This window comes from Anarhichas minor, unplaced genomic scaffold (genome assembly GCF_050575085.1).
Source record: "Anarhichas minor isolate MPS153535 unplaced genomic scaffold, ASM5057508v1 ptg000021l, whole genome shotgun sequence".
Classification (NCBI taxonomy): domain Eukaryota; kingdom Metazoa; phylum Chordata; class Actinopteri; order Perciformes; family Anarhichadidae; genus Anarhichas; species Anarhichas minor.
Genome location: NW_027466467.1, coordinates 207,835 through 225,042, shown reverse-complemented (window position 1 = coordinate 225,042; position 17,208 = coordinate 207,835). Strand labels below are relative to the sequence as shown.

At 41.8% G+C, this 17,208-nt stretch overlaps 2 protein-coding genes across 2 annotated transcripts; one reads left to right on the top strand and one right to left on the bottom strand.

The window, feature by feature from the left end:
* The first annotated feature begins 2,267 nt into the window (after positions 1-2,267).
* On the top strand, positions 2,268-7,005 carry eif6 (eukaryotic translation initiation factor 6). Its single transcript, XM_076095660.1, has 7 exons — positions 2,268-2,362; positions 3,766-3,911; positions 4,288-4,373; positions 4,587-4,762; positions 4,999-5,175; positions 5,519-5,703; positions 6,364-7,005. Exons 2-7 carry the CDS (start codon positions 3,805-3,807, stop codon positions 6,371-6,373), a joined length of 741 nt encoding a protein of 246 aa, XP_075951775.1. The 5' UTR covers positions 2,268-2,362; positions 3,766-3,804; the 3' UTR covers positions 6,374-7,005.
* Positions 7,006-7,606: 601 nt separating this feature from the next.
* On the bottom strand, positions 7,607-15,993 carry map1lc3a (microtubule-associated protein 1 light chain 3 alpha). The gene is made up of 4 exons (XM_076095661.1): positions 15,778-15,993; positions 12,373-12,428; positions 11,411-11,517; positions 7,607-9,882 (listed from the first exon to the last, which is right to left on the bottom strand). Exons 1-4 carry the CDS (start codon positions 15,815-15,817, stop codon positions 9,720-9,722), a joined length of 366 nt encoding a protein of 121 aa, XP_075951776.1. The 5' UTR covers positions 15,818-15,993; the 3' UTR covers positions 7,607-9,719.
* Positions 15,994-17,208: the final 1,215 nt, after the last annotated feature.

Genomic DNA, 17,208 nt, shown 5'->3' with positions numbered 1-17,208 from the left:
GTCTATGAGAAAATGACTCTACTTCTCTCTTGATTTATTACCTCAGTAAACATTGTAAACATGAGTTTATGGTCTCAATCTCTAGTTTCAAGTCTTCTTCAATACAGCATGATGTTCATTTAGTACATTATGGTCCATTTAGAGTCAAACAGACCATAAAGCAGGGGATGCTTTAGGGCGGGGCTACACGGTGATTGACAGGTCTCTACCAGAGACGTAGACGGCGTCTCTACGTCTCAGTCCAGATATGGTCACTTCCTGTGTAGGATCTGGCCCCATCTAGTGTCAAGGTTTCAGACTGCAACCACCTCAAGACCAACAAAGGTTTCCCATGTTTGGGTTTGGGTTAGGGTCTGGAGATCATGATTTTTTTCCATTTACAGAAGCTCTACGCTTTATTTCTGCAGTCAGCTGACACAAAGGAATGCCTAAAAATCTGAACATTTGGGAAAAACATGAAAGTTTCCAAGTAAAAAAAGCTAATCCTGTAAGAGCCAACATCATATTTTATAGAATGGTTCTGCAACGTTCTTCATCATTCTGAAACAACAACACAACAAATGTGAGGATGACTAGTTCTTACTCCTGCCACCTGAAGACTTTTGTCTGATGTTATTATTTGGAAGTTACATAACATAGTTATGATTATCTTAAATCCTATCTTTGTCATAGCTAAAGTAGAGTTCACAGAATTTGAAGAAATTCCCTCAAAGCGGTCGTGAGATACCGCGAGAATAGAAGAGACGTCCCAGTGACCTTTACCTTTGACCTTTGACCTCCAATATCATATCACTTTATCGTGGAGTCCAGGTTGACGTTTGTGCCAAATTTGACGACATTCCCTCCTGGCGTTCCTGGAAAAAACATTATGCCTGTCGCTGACGCTGAGGCATAAAGACACTTCCAATAAATCATAAATCTCCCGTTTGAGCTGCTTGTCTGAGTAAATATCAGACGTTTATCAGTTAAAGACTTCTAACCAGTTAGCATGATGGCTAACTGAGCCAAGTGATTTGTGTTCGACATTATATATCTGCTATAAATGCGTTAATAATTTAAAACTTTAGGCATTTAAGGAAAACAAATTACAGATGTTGAATGTGAGCTGACAGAAATAAAGAGGAGTGAGACCTCTGCTCTTCTCTGTGAGCTCTGACGCTCTTTGTCTCCTCCCCCAGTGACGTCACGCAGGTGGCGAGCTAATGGCAGTGTCAACAAACAAGGACGTCACGCGGGAGTGGCCGCTGTGATTGGCTCAGAGAGGACGATTCTCTCCCCGGTGCTGCACGAGGATCCGGGAAGAGCACGAGGTGCCGCGCTCGCGCTCTCGGTTGCCATGCAGGTTTTTCACAGAAGAAGAAGAAGAGGAGTCGGTCTGGAGACTTCTTCTTATTTTAAATACCCCCCTTTCACGTGCACGCTGAGCATCGGGGGCTGAAAAACATCAGTTGTGAAGCAGCAGATGAGGCTTTAAAAACATGCATTAACATAAAATAATGAAACTACAAATGATGCATAATATAGTTTAAACAGATGACTTGTGGGTAATGATCAATAATTGTCAAATATTAAACTAAACAGGATCTAAATTGTATCATCTCTGCACATTGCACATATTATATACTATAAACGTATGCACACAACTACACATCTTTGTTTTTAAAAACAGATGTGCTGCATGTTTTTATTACATTATTTTCATATATTTATTAGCAATATTTCAAAACATATTAATTATTATTAATGATAATTTATTATTATGCATTATTAATAAGTGTCATGAATTATTCTGTATTCATTTGTATTATTTATTATTGTTTATTATTTTGTATTAATTCATATTTGTTATTATTCATTACTATTATTTATTATTTATTATTTATTGACGTTGCAGTGCTTCTTCTATTTCTATTTTTTTCTTACTATGTTTATTGTTATGCACTAAAACAACATTTATCATGAATCATGAATCACGTTCTCAAAATCAAAACACAGAAAAAAAAATAATAAAAACATTTAAATCTACAAACATTGCAGACATGCACTCAACATGATGGTACAGATAAAAAACAAAATGTATTAAAATTAATTAATTTAAAAAATAGAATTGGAATAAATAAACTAACTAAAAGCGTAACCAGAAAAATAATTGTTCTTTAAAGAGTTCACCATTTTTATTAATTAATTTATATACGTTAATATATTCTTTAAATTCACATTAAACTCTAATGTCGTCACTCTGCCCGGATTGTGTTTTTCATAACCACGTGCTACGTTCTACGTCACCACGTTGACCTAGAAGCGGAAGTGAACACGTGTGGTTGAAGATAATCACCACGCATGTTGAGAGGATCGTACTCAGGTAATAGTATCTATATATATATATATATATAGTATATATTAGTACCTCTAACTGCCTGTAGTAAACACATCACGGTATATTAAGAATAATATTTGTGTTGATAAAAACACGTTTTCCTCTCTGGCTGCTAAACGATAAACTTCTGAAAGCTAACCAGCTAACGTTAGCTAACCAGCTAGCCTTGGTAGTCACAGCCGATAAACTCTTGTATTAATTAATGAAGACTAACGTATATGACGTTATTACCAGCAGCTCGTGACCAAAGCTATGTGTTTTTAAAACACGTGACACGTTTTCTTCTCTAGCTGCTAAATGTCAAAGCTAACTAGCTAGCCGGCTAGCGTTGGTATTCCGGCTCAACTGTCACTGCCGTTAAACTCTTATATTATTTAATTACGTATTATGTTCATGTGTTCGTCACGAGCAGCGGTTCGACTCCAACAGGGTCCATAGTTCTGTGTTTATGTTACCAGACAACTGATGATATGTTCGTAATGAAGATGGATAATGTCTCGTGGTAATGTTGTTTAAATCCTAAATGAATGCTGCAACAAGCCTCCATGTAATGTTTCTACAGACGCACTAACCCTGTGTGTAGAACGAGAGGTAACGGTCGTGTCTGATGTGGATGAATGTGAGCTGCACAGTGTAGAATATCGTTATGATGATAAAGGTGAATGTCTGTAGTCTTTAATATCAAACTTAAGCGATGTGAGAGAACCTACAGTGTTGTATCACAAGTTAATCTGTGTGGATCACAGCTGACAGTCATCTGTATGCGGTGTTTGAGCTCAGTATATTACTATATATATTTATATATATATAAATATATATATATATATTTATATATAAATTTATATATATATATATATATATATATATATATATATATATATATATATATATATATATATATAAATATAAATTTATATATTTATATATAAATAAAGTATTTTGAACAGGCATCAACATCTACCACCAATTGTGTCCTCCCTTCGTTATGTGTCCCCCCCCGTCCCCCCCATGTGTCCTCCCTATGTGTCGTGTCCTCCCCAAGTGTCCTCTGAATCTCATCCACAGCCTCACTAACGAGTAGTAGATTTTCCAGCAAACTGTTTCGTTTATATTCTTTAATAAGAAATCATAGAAACTGTGAAAGAGGAGAAGCGATCGACGTGTTTATTTCCTGTTTATTCGGCGTGGGTCCTGAAGGCCCACATGTCTCACTCACTCCAACATAAACCAGTTCATCAACACCAGTTAAACTCACACAGCTGCTAAACTGGTGATTATTGAATCAACACTAACGTATATAATGTGACTACTAGCAGCTCGTGGCTGTGAACACATCTGTGTGTGTGTGTGTGTGTTTGTTTTTATTAAAACATGTGTTGTTGTTCCAGGATCACAAGCTAACCCTCCTCCTCCTCCTCTTCGTCATCATGGCCGTCAGAGCATCGTTTGAGAAGAACAATGAGATCGGCTGTTTCGCTAAACTGACCAACACGTACTGTCTGGTGGCAGTCGGCGGCTCGGAGAACTTCTACAGGTGAAAACATTTAACTTCTGTTCTATTACACGTAGTTTGATTGAGATCAGGCGGCTGCATTCACCCGGTTTAGCACGTTAGCATGGAGGCTAAAGTTAGCTTCAACGACCCTAACAAACATTAAGGAACGTTAACATCTTGGTAAGAATTAAAGCTCATCTACAAATACGACAACTTAAAGTTTCCTTCTTCACCGGACAGAACATCACTTCATTCATTTACACGATCATGAGGGTCCAACTAGACATTCAGCATCTTACTGTTTAATGTAAACCCTGTGAGAGGGTTCCTGTGACTCTGTCCTCTGTTGGTGGAGCGGTGACCGACGGCCGACTCACTGAAGAACAGGAAGTGACGATGTGTGTTTGTGATGCAGTGTGTTCGAGGGGGAGCTGTCAGAAACCATCCCGGTGGTCCACGCCTCCATCGCAGGCTGTCGCATCATCGGGAGGATGTGTGTGGGTGAGTAGTGATGTCACACACACACACACACACACACACACACACACACACACACACACACCGATCCTTTACAACAACACTTTTCTTTCATCTTTTGGTTTGAATCTTTCCTCACTTTGTCTCCTCTCCTCATCCAACGTGAACTAACGGCTGCATTAGCGTGACAGTATCTACCCTGACGAGTGTGTTTAAGTGTGTGTTGCTGCTCCTCAGGTAACCGTCACGGCCTCATGGTGCCCAACAACACCACGGACCAGGAGCTGCAGCACATCAAGAACTGCCTCCCAGACGCCGTGAGGATCCAGAGGGTGGAGGAGCGGCTGTCTGCTCTCGGCAACGTCATCGCCTGCAACGACTACGTGGCTCTGGTCCACCCCGACCTCGACCGGGTGAGACGCACAGACAGACACACACACACACACACACTCACACACACTGTTATAATACTAATAAGTTATCTGTGGAGTCAGAGTCTGAACTACGGAGGGTATCAAACCCTAAACCATTTTATCAACACTAGTACTCGTATCCATACTGCTTATTGGTTCAGTTCCTTATTAAACTCTGTCTGTCTCTTGCTCGCTCTGTCTCTCTGTCTGTCTCTGTCTCTCTGTCTCTCTCTCAGGAGACGGAGGAGATCCTCGCTGACACCATGAAGGTGGAGGTTTTCCGTCAGACGGTAGCTGAGCAGGTCCTGGTCGGCTCCTACAGCGCGTTCAGCAACCAGGGCGGCCTCGTCCACCCGAAGACGTCCATAGAGGACCAGGACGAGCTGTCGTCTCTGCTGCAGGTCCCTCTGGTGGTGAGTTCATGATCCACCAATCAGAACGCAGTAAGAACTGTTTCCTTAACTTAAAGACGAGGCTTACGGGCTTTAAACTATCAGAGTACGCTAGATTAAAACAAATAAGATCTGAACTAGAAACTCTTCTTAATGACGCTAGCTTTCACCAGAAGTCTCCAAGTCTTCATCACTGACAGTCCGTCACCTCAGACCCCCAAAGACACGCCCCTAGACACGCCCCCTACATTATCACGATGAACGTAAACAAAAACATGGCTGCTGTTAGAGCTCACAGCTGTGTATGTATATAGAGGAATACCGTCTGTGTGTGAGTTAACCCTAAAGCTGACTTCCTGTCCAGGCCGGCACGGTGAACCGGGGCAGTGAGGTCATCGCTGGCGGGATGGTGGTCAACGACTGGTGTGCGTTCTGCGGTCTGGACACCACGAGCACCGAGCTGTCCGTCATCGAGAGCGTCTTCAGGCTCAGCGACTCAGCTCAGCCGTCCGCCATCGCCACCAGCATGAGGGACTCTCTGATCGACAGGTGAGACGCTCCTCATCCTCCTCTTCATCGCTCACACCTGGAGACAGAGTCTCTACTTCCTGTTTTACACACAGAAGAGATCGTAACACTCAGACTGACTCATTAACACTCCATCTCTCACTCACACACACACACACACACACACACACTTCCATCTGTTCACTCTATAACTGCTCACTGTTTGCAGCTCAGTTTAACTTGTTTTGTTTTTGACTAAAGTTACGTCTCACTGGACTTAGTTTACGTGATCTTTTGTCCACCAGGGGGCGACTCCTCTGGTTGTATAGAAGTCTATGAGAAAATGACTCTACTTCTCTCTTGATTTATTACCTCAGTAAACATTGTAAACATGAGTTTATGGTCTCAATCTCTAGTTTCAAGTCTTCTTCAATACAGCATGATGTTCATTTAGTACATTATGGTCCATTTAGAGTCACACAGACCATAAAGCAGGGGATGCTTTAGGGCGGGGCTACACGGTGATTGACAGGTCTCTACCAGAGACGTATACGGCGTCTCTACGTCACTCCTCCTCAGTCCAGATATGGTCACTTCCTGTTCCTCGGCCGTATTCCACTTCTTAAACCGACTCTCTGGTGTAATCTGAGAACAGCTTCAGTAACTTCTGTGATTCTAAACATCTCTTCTGTTTCTCGTCAGCATGGCGTAAAGCGCCTCGTCAGCAGTTTCCTGAAGGTCTCTGCTGAGGATCAGACGGCCTCACGAGCTGCTCCACCTCGTTTCTCTGCAGACGTCTTCCTCACTCACACCTGCTGCCATGATTTCTACCTTTTCCTTCTTTTTGTTTGTAGTATTTGGTTTATTCTGTCTCAAAACATTTCCTCGTTTTTGTTTAAAATCATCTTTTCTGAAGGTAAAAGATCCGTTTGCAGAGTTCTTTAAAGGAGCGACTGTTGTTGAGACGTTTAAATCTCTCTGAGAATCTGATGTGTCAGCGTTTGTGGCACTAACGTGAAAACCCTTTTAACCAAACGGTAGAAATGAGAAGCTCCTCCCAGTTTGGACAAAAGTGACGCTGCTGTGAGGAAAGATATTAGAAATCCAGTTTGTTTCTGTGCCTCCGTCACCGTAAACCTAAAGTCAGCCAGGACGCACGATGAGCCGCACCGACGTGTTTATGACATCATTACTCAAAGATCCGACATCAGACAGAAAGTACGGACGTTACTGACGGATTGTAGAGAGAAGCTTCATGAACAGCTCGAGTGATGCGTCTGATGTTTGTGAACCAACCGGACGTCTTCGTCTGTCGTGTAAAATAAAATGAATCATCTCTTTTTATCTCTTTGTGTTCTTTGGAGCTTCACAATGAGTCGGTGTTGTACTAATATGAGGTACTTATGTTCATGCTGCTTTACATTCCTCTATATTTCAGGAGATATTGTTGCTTTTTATTCGACAGCTACAGTTACTTTTCAGTTTTAGGTTTGACATTAAAACACGTTCATAAACCAGTTTAAGATGAAACCAGTTAGAGTTCCTCTAAACTTTTATTTTGAAGTCTTCTGTTTTTGTGTGAGAAACATTTCTGCTGCCGTCAAAGAGATAAAGTCTAAATAAAAACCAATAAAATAAGTGTTCAAAGCCTGGAGGGACCCGGCCCTTATGTTGGGACCCTCTGGAGGGGCCCGGCCCTTATGTTGGGACCCTCTGGACTAAACGATCTGATTGTATATAAAGTACTTCATGTATACTAGTATATCAGTCACAGGAGTACATTTGATACTTTCAGTACATTTAGCTGATGATGCGTTTAAACTTGGTTTTAGACTTTAACTCGTTCTGAAGTATGTTTACGTGTGTGGAGGTCTGCAGCGCCCCCTGCTGGTAAACACAGAACATTGTTTAATAAAAAGAGACTTTACATGAACACACTGACACATTTTAAAGGCAACTTTTTTCATTTATTGGCAACTGCTGAGACAGGTGTTGCATCAATGCGTTTATATACAGGATGTGAGGAAGCCTACAGAACTACAGCTCGATTATACGATCGTGTATACGCACACAGCTCTTATTAAACATACACTTATTTTCAGTTTTTGGTTTCGGGAAACATCTAAAATGACTTTTTTCTTCCTAAATCAAATAATACAATTATATCTATTGCGTAAAATCAATAAACATTTATACAAAGTAAAAGTAAAAACATGCAGGTTTGTAGTGCATCACGACCGTTTCTGTCTATTGAGTCTCAAACGAAGGCAGACGAACACGCAGAGGAGCCGATACAATAGAACATGGTTATATAGATACACATTCATAAAGGAACTCTGCCAACTCTTTAATATCTGTATTAATTTATGTGCAAAAGAAGCTCATTCATTTCAGACATTTAATACATTTTTTAATCATGTCTAATGTTCGTGACGTTTTATTACAAGCTGTGCAACACGAGGAGGAGGCGGAGTCATCTCACGGTGGACCAATCACACGAGAGCAGCTGGGACATAATTAAAAACCGCTTTACTGGGATTTGATGACTTCCTGTCCTCCATGTTGAAGACATCGTCTCCTCCGGTGATGATGATCCTCACCAGCAGTGTCTTACATGTGTGTTTCTAATCTTACGCTTAAAGGGCCAGTGTCCAGCATTGAGTGGAATCTTCAGACTTAAAGCGATATTAAAAATAAGAACATTAAAGTTTGGTTTTACCGGTGTAGATTTTTAACTGAACACATTCTCTAGTTTGCACATATTTATGAAGCTAATTTCCACGACTTTACCAAAGCTTTGTTGGTTTATTTATGTTTTACAAAACGTCTCCAGGCCTTCTAGCAGGGTACTTGTAGAGAACTACGGTGGCCTTTGAGTGACATAAAAACTGGAGTTCGGTTTGTCCCTTCTGGGCTACCGTAGAAACATGGAGGACTCGCTCCCTCTGTAGATATAAAGGGCTCATTCTACAGAAACACTAACCATTAAAACCTCGTTCCCATAGTAATCGCTAAATCTTTTACGCTGGCCCTTTAAGAAAAACCAAGCTAGCATCTGTCGTGTTTCCACGATCTAAAATCTACTGGATGGACCTTTAAACCGGCTTCACCTGATTGGTTTATGACATTAAATGTAGGCGTGGTTAAATGTCCGGGGGGGGGGAGGCTGTGTGGCAGGTGAGCATGATTTGTGCTGACGGGGCAAAAAGACTTCAGTCTGTTAGCATGCTGTTGACCTGCCTGTGGTTGGTGATGCTAATGCTAATGCTAACTTCCCTTCTGTGACGGAGCGGTGGGGGCTATTGCACATGTGAAATTAGTGTTAATTTCAGAGTATTACAGTCATGTTTTTGTTAGCCTGATTAGCTTCTGGGCTAGCTTCAGGCTAACGGTGTTCAAGAATGATTCAAACAAACTGAGAACGAGCGACGTAACACAAACTACAACTAAAGAGGATGACTACAAAATAAAAACAACAATCACTACCGACCTATCGTCTAGCTTTGTACTACTGCTGTTAGAGAATAAAGAGTCAGGAAGGATCAGACATCAGTGACATCATCAGCTTCTCATGACATCACCGGACTCTTGACCTGGTTTCAAGTTTAGCTTCGTCTAACACACACACACACACACACACACACATACATACATATGTCTGTTTTTGTTTTTTTTAAGCATGAAAATGTATTTTAACTCTCCGGTTGTCAAACTCTCCCATTGGTTGGTTTTTATCCCACCATTTTCAAAATAAGAGTCTGCATGGGACCAAAAGAAGAGAGGAGCGAAAATCAAATCAGGTATGAGTCTGACTTCTAAACGGTGAGGACAGGAGAGAGACTCACACGGGACGTCCTGTGGGTTAATAGTGTTGTACTGACCAATAACAAGAGGGGGCGGGGCTACGGCGAGAGAGGGGGAGGAGTCACATGACGGGGTGCTGCTACCTGGGCCTGCAATGCAACACCATCTGGTCCACCATCTGCCTCTCTCTCTCTCTTTTCTCCCCTCTCCTCCCAGCACCTGAAGATGACCCCCCCCCCCCTCCACATCCCTCCCTAGCAGCCGAAGGTCTCCTGCGAGGCGTAGACCATGTAGAGGAAGCCGTCCTCGTCTCTCTCCTGCTCGTAGATCTCAGAGATGGGCGTGGACACGGACACCATGCTGTGCTGGTTGACCAGCAGGAAGAAGGCCTGAGTGGGGTTCAGCTGCAGCCGACGCCTGAGGGGGGGGGGGGGTGAGAGAAAAATGTAAGTATAACGTCCTCCTCCCTACCTTCTTTCCCCCCTCCTCCTCCTCCTCCTCCTCCCTTCTTCCTCCTTAAAAATGTCAGGATGCAATCATAACAGGAAAGTGAGGCATCACTGGCTATAAAGAATCACAGTTTGTATCCAGTTTTCTGACGTCTAAGTGGTCAGAAGAAGAAGAAGAAGAAGAACTGGTTTTCCATTCTGCTCGTTGTACCTCCTTCCCTCCCTTCCTCCTCCCTTCTCCCTTCTCCCTCCTCCCTCCCTCCCTCTGCTCTTCCGGTCCGTGACCAACCACTCGATGGCGGTCCAGCCTCCGTTAGGACAGGAAACCTCTTTCAACGCGGATCCTTTTTATTGATCTGTAAGACGATCTGACGGGACGTAAAAGGAGCCGCAGAGCTTTACTCTAATGTTATTAATATGAATGTTTTATGGTTTGTACTAATGTATATTAGAAGAAGCCGTGGAAACAGCACCAACAGAGGCTTATTGTTCATCTTCATTCATGAAATAGAAACCTTGTAGAAGATTCTCAGAATGTGGAATGTGTCCAAAGACTTCTCTTTGCTTCCTCTTCTCATGTTTATCGTTCCCAGAACAATATTACAGTCATAGTCGTCTTTCAGTGTTCTGTTCTTCTTATTACTGTTTCTTATTTAAGATTAGACTAAATGTCTATCTGACTCCTCTCCACGCATCTATAGTGGGAGGAGCTACGAGGTGAGGAGGAGGAGCCACTACGAGAGGAGGAGGGGCTACAAGGCAAAGAGGAGGAGGAGCTACGTTAGCCAAACTGAAAGCCCCTTTGGTACTCTGTTGTTTTGAGGAAGTGACATCGACAGAATCACAGACCAATGAGTGAGCAGGGATTAAGAGGTTGTGACCAATAGGAGAGCAGCAGTCTTCCATCTTCTTCCTGTTTGTGAGCTCAGAGTAAAAAGCTGAATATATCTCTGCATGTTCTCTCTAAAATACGAGAGTTTAGATCTTATTGAAGGTGTGAATGGAAGCTGGAGAACACTGCTGGAGAACACGGTGACCAACATGCAGAGAACGTGAGACGACAGCCGGTGAGAGTTTGTCCACTAAAACACACCGAGGTGAAGTTTGTTGAGGTTCTCACGTCTCACACAGCTGTGTGTTTAATGTGCATTTATATTTACCATCATCCACCTTTTAGTGGTGAGTGTGATGAATATAGAGGCATGAACAGGTTCTAACCCAGAGAGAACCTTTACGACATCAACACTCATCACTACTGGCCTCGTGTAATGGTGCTGTTCTGACGAGACAGAAGCTCTGAAGCTACGTGTTTAAAGTACCCAGCAGACCTTTTAATACGTAACTTCAGCCAAGAGACTCGTTTCCTCTTGAGGATCACAACATAAAGACTACAACCTGTCAACAAGGTCAGGTTTCATTTCATATACAGTGTGTGTGTGTGTGTTTACGTGTGTGTGTGTGTGTGTGTGTGTGTGTGTGTGTGTGTGTGTGCGTACCTGATGATCTTGACCAGCTCGCTCATGTTGACGTGGTCCGGTACCAGGAACTTGGTTTTGTCCAGGACAGGAAGCTGCTTCTCTCCCTTGTATCTCTCGATGATCACCTGCAGCGAACACAACGCTCTGTGAGTCACTCTGGCATGAAGCAGTGAATCCTACATGAATACATGCTTCATGCCACAGCGTGCACTTTGTTAGGGCAGATGCAGTATGTACTAAAAGTAAAATAAAAGGTTAACATTGTGATCAAACATCTATTTTATCATCCTTTGATAGAAGCAGGATCTCTGTTTGCAGTCTTTATGCTAAGCTAAGCTAACCGGTAGCTGTATATTTACTGTACACACAGTCTGACTTGCAGTATAATGTATCTTTGTCCTGTTTACGTGTGTATTTCACATTATTATCTGTACATCGTCACCTGTAATGTTCTTGTTCCCCGCTGAGGGACTACGGATGAACATTAGCATGAATGCTAACTCCGGCATGTTTATATCTTTATTTTATACTAATGTTCATTAACGTGCTCTGTTCCTATCAAATGAATGCATACAATTCAAAATAAATAAATAAACGAGTGCATTAAATGTAATTTATCTCTCCACCAGAAAGTGAATCAGCAAAATGTCAAAGTACTGATACGTTACGACAGCGTGAATAAGACTTTATTACAGATTAAAGAGGTAGAATCAAACCCTCGTCTTAATTTACACCAAAGTACAACACAGACTAATATTTGATTATTATAACACGGTCGATATTGAACTAATATATCTAATAAACTAATAAACTGATCTCACATGTGAGACTGAATACTTCTGCCTCAGTAACGACCGGTACGTGTCATTCAGGAGGCTTGACTACGGCACATGTACATGAACATAAATGAACATTAATCTGAATATTGATCTCCAGCGTCACAGAGCAGCGAGGTGGAGGTGTTGGAATCAGCAGCTTACGGGGATCTTGTTGGGGTGCTGATCCCGGATCTGCTGGACCTCTTTGCACCGGTCAGCTGTGGGCAACAAAAGACGAGAGTTCATCAACAAGGAGCTCACATTTAAATGAAAATAGAACTCCTCTTTACCAGACACGAAGCTGTGACGTACAGTTTGGTTCTGGTTACTTTAGTTCAGGATGAGGAATGTATTCTTACTGTACTCTCCGTTTAGAGACAGAACAAACAAACACTTAATGTACGATTCAGGACTTCTGGTTTAGGAGAATTCTGTAAAATCATGTCACTATTTGTAGTTCTGGGTTCTGTTATTCGCTCGCATGACTTCTCCTACCATTGTTATGCCGATGACACCCAGCTGGTCTTGTCATTTCCCCCCGGGGACACTCAAGTGGAGGTACGCATCGCTGCGTGCTTGGCTGACATCTCAAAGTGGATGACGACACACCACCTCAAGCTCAACCTGGACAAAACCGAGCTACTGTTCCTCCCGGGGAAGGGTTGCCCGCACCGAGACCTGTCCATCACCATTGATGATACCGTGGTGACGCCAACTCGGACTGCGAGAAACCTGGGTGTGACCCTGGATGACCAACTGTCGTTCTCAGCAAACATTGCATCGGTTACACGCTCCTGCAGATTCCTGCTCTACAACATCAGGAGGATTCGCCTCTTCCTCATTGATGAGACGGCGCAGGTGCTAATCCAGGCTCTTGTCATCTCCCGCCTGGACTACTGCAACTCACTACTTGCCGGAGCCCCGGCGCTGGCCATCAGACCTCTGGAGCTTGTCCAGAAAGCTGCAGCTCGCCTGGTGTTCAATCGCCCCAAGTTCTCCCACACAACTTGCCTTCTCCGTTCTCTACACTGGCTCCCTGTAAGAGCCCGCATCCAGTGTAAGACTCTGGTGCTAGCCTACAGGGCAGTGAAAGGAACAGCTCCTTCCTATCTCCAGGCCATGGTCAAGCCCTACACCCCGGCCCGACCACTTCACTCTGCTGCCTCGGGGCGACTGGTTGCCCCGTCGCTCAGAGGTCCCTGCGGCCGATCGACCCGGTCGCGGCTGTTTTCTGTCCTGGCCCCTCAGTGGTGGAATGAACTCCCCACTGACGTCAGGACGGCAGAGTCGCTGCCCATCTTTCGGCGCAGGCTGAAAACTCACCTCTTCAAGAAGGCCTACCCTTCCGCTTAGCACTTACCTAGCATCTACTGTATTCATACTAGCTTATTGCACTTATTGTTTTTATATTAGCTTGTGGCACTTATTGCATTCCTTTGTTTCTGCACTGTACGTTGGCTCTGGTTTATGCTCTTAGATGCTTGTTTGAGGTAGGGACATGCACTTATTACTTCTGGTGACTAGTTGTTCTCTCGAAAACCGATGTTGAATACACTTATTGTAAGTCGCTTTGGATAAAAGCGTCTGCTAAATGACTGTAATGTAATGTAATGTAGTTCTTTTTATCAAATTGAATCCAATTTAATCAAAGCATATTTACAACAGAGAAAGTTAAGTAGCCTGAATAGTTCACGATCAGAAATGCACTGAAATAAAACGACAAATATACAAATAAACGTGTGAGCCAGACACTAAGCCGAGGGTCTGTAGTCTAGTTTAATGTGATATTCTCCCTCTAAAGAAAACAAAAGCATATGGGTCATGTAAATAAACAATAATCCTTCCTCGTGATTAATTCATGAATTTCTGGTGCTGAGTTTTGTTTCTGTCAGAACAGGAAGCGACAAACTGAACGTTTAGATGAACTAATGAACCGGCAGATAAAAGTCATTGATTTTGAGTTGATGTTGTGAGACGATGAAGAGTTCACGGTCAGTGATGTCACTGCTTTGTCACGGTGTGAACAGTCAGAATATAACGGCACGCTTTCTATTCATTGAGTCAAGAATCGTCTTTAATTGAATCCAGAATCTCTCTAATGGTGCGATAGCCAGAGACTCTAACTCCTACATTATAAATCTACATATTGTGTCTTTATAACTTTAACTGTTATTATTTAACTGTGTTACAAATGAATGTCTTCATTCTCTGTGTGGACTTCATTTACATATCTACCACTTTGCATATCATTTGTTAGTCAACATCTCTTTTCTTCTGCAGCTTTAGTCTCTTTCACTTTGTAATGTTTTCAACCTCCTCACTGAGTTCACAGCAGACTCTTCTCTCTGGAAGAAAAGACGTATTTCAGGAAACATGAGCTGCTTGTTTAAATTTAAATCCCCGGCCGGGTTCAGAGCTCAGATGGTTTTGAGGAGCGACGGTGAAAGGACTCTTTGTTTTAGGCTGAGGGAAGAGTCTACGTGTTAGAATATGCATCTAAAGATACCGTTGGTTCAGGCTAGATCTAATTTAAAAGCTATCACAAATTACATAATCCAATTCTCTTTCTGGCTTTGCATCAAAACAGTCAATGTCCTGTTCATTTCTTGAGCATCTGCTTCTTTTAAATAGTACTTCTTTCATTACCGGCTCTTTTACTCCTGCTTATAATCACAAAGGGAATGTCGTACTTTAGGTTCAGACTCATCCTGCGTCCTAACAGTGTGTAACGGTGTATTAAGCTGTAAACAGGCCCGACAACCCTTTGTTTACAGCATACTTTGTACCCAACTACTAATATTAAACTGAACAATCCAACTAGTTAACATGACATCTGTTCCTTTGTTATGCAATACCCTGGTGATGTGTGTCAGTGTGACACAGAAGGGAAACAGGTCAACAGACCCAGTACTGGTCTAGATAATCACTATAAAACATGACGATCATCTCTGGTGTGGAGCCTGAGGGGACTTTATAAACAGGTTATAACCGAACACAACAACACATTCTTATCCCTCATTTCTGTGAATAAGCAGATTATGCAACAGAGCTGTGAGCTCCTCCTGCACAGCAGAGGGGCCGTCCTTCAGCATCAAGTTACAACATGAATCAGTCAACACGTACCGAGATAATGTGTCAGCACAACTTGTTTTCCTTTTAAAGCGAACACTACTGCTAGCATAGCATAGCCCAGCTAGCTTACCCAGAACAAGCTGGTTATGGCCTTAGTAGCTTCAAGGCTAATGTGACAGTGACCCAGAAGGCTTTGAGACATTAGCAGCCAAAAGAGATCAACAACAGGACAACAAATACTGTCATTTACCTGATATTTAACATATTTTAGCACCAAAAAAACGACTCTTTTCTAAACTTGACTTCTTGAGCTTCTGTCCCATGTTGTTACCAATCTGAGCTATACAAACATAGCTTTGTAACGGCTACAACAAACACAACACACAAGTAAACACCATGTAACTACACTTGTCAACAGACATGCTAGGTGGCTAGCAGGCCGGCTAACTACCTAGCATGCTATCTAGCTTTCCTAGCTGAGGTGGTTTTTCTTACCAAATGTCCTCCTTTGTTTGAAGGGTCTGTCGGACGGCATCTCTGTCGGCGTTATTACACAGTTATAAACTAGTTAATTGTGCAGTATAGCTGCTTTATAACGTTCTGTTGAGTGTCTCTGGTCGTCTCTGGTCGTCTCTCTGTCTGTCTCTCTCTCTGTCTCTCTCTCTCTCTCTCTCTCTCTCTCTGTCTCTCTATCTGTCTCTCTGGTCTCAGTCTGAAGCTCCGGAACAAACAAAGCAAAGTAAAAACCGAGGGCGCAGACGTCATCCGCTGGATTTAAAGGGGCCGTTCACCAGTTAGTCTCTGAGCGTCTGTGTTACACCTTTATTAACACTGTCACTTTAATTACGCTAGTTTGACCATTGAAGCTATAAAATAACGTTTATGCATTTCATATTTAAGCAATTCAGCGCTTTAAAAAAAATATTAACACATTCAAATATACAAACATGTACTCACATAATGGTACAGAAAAATAAGAACATTAATTTAAATAACGTGAAATTATAATAATAATGACAATAATCATAACAATGAGTATATTAATAATTTGTATACAGGAATGTACTTTAATATTATATCATAATAATAATATAAAAACATACATTATATTAAGGAGTTGACTGCAGTTTTACAGTTTTATTATTATTATTATATCAAAAATATCTAGTGAAATTGGGGGTTTACTTTTTATGTATATTTATCATTATCCGTGCCTTTTGAGAACCCTTTAAAAAAATAAACAAGTAGCTGAATGTATACAATAGTAGAATAAATACATTAAAGATTCTGGTTCATTATTGCAAAAAATACATTTGTTGTCAACATCTGAGAATTTAGAGAAATACAGATTTGTTGGATATATATTTAGTAAAATATTAATGTAGACTTTATTCTTATTGGACCTTCAGTGCCGAGTCATTTACTGACAGGAAATGATGCAAGACTTCTGCCCAGTTGTCAAATCTGGTTTGTTTTTGTAAAATAACGCTGATGCTGCGTTTGTTTTTACAGCTGAACACACTTGAAACATCATGTTCTTCTCATTTTATGGGAATTGTTTTTACAATAGATATAGTGTCCATATTTCATAATATTTTTATGTGTGATGTGAATGTTTCTATTTGTTTCTTGACTTTATTTTCTTATATTTTGTACGAAGTGTTTCAGCCTCTTTTAGCTCCTTGTTTTGGTTTAACAGCCCGGGAATGAGGCTAAAACCATGCAAATGAATGCTAATGTTGCTCTTTGTCTGCTAAATGTGAATAATCAACTGTTGGCTAACACTCATCAAAACCACATTATACGGTGATAACATGCACAAATGTATTATGAGACACTGGGGCCCCCAGAGACACAGTTTTGGTCATTTTTAATCTCTTTTGGTCATGATTTTGCATCTCTTTGGTGTTATTTTCCGTTTCTTTT

Coding starts and splice junctions, on each gene's coding strand:
- eif6 (XM_076095660.1), top strand. CDS start 3,805: ATGGCCGTCAGAGCATCGTTTGAGAAGAACAATGAGATCGGCTGTTTC. Junction 3,912..4,287: donor GGCTCGGAGAACTTCTACAG/GTGAAAACATTT, acceptor TTTGTGATGCAG/TGTGTTCGAGGGGGAGCTGT. Junction 4,374..4,586: donor CATCGGGAGGATGTGTGTGG/GTGAGTAGTGAT, acceptor GCTGCTCCTCAG/GTAACCGTCACGGCCTCATG.
- map1lc3a (XM_076095661.1), bottom strand. CDS start 15,817: ATGCCGTCCGACAGACCCTTCAAACAAAGGAGGACATTTG. Junction 12,429..15,777: donor CAAACAAAGGAGGACATTTG/GTAAGAAAAACC, acceptor TGTTGCCCACAG/CTGACCGGTGCAAAGAGGTC. Junction 11,518..12,372: donor AGCACCCCAACAAGATCCCC/GTAAGCTGCTGA, acceptor TGTTCGCTGCAG/GTGATCATCGAGAGATACAA.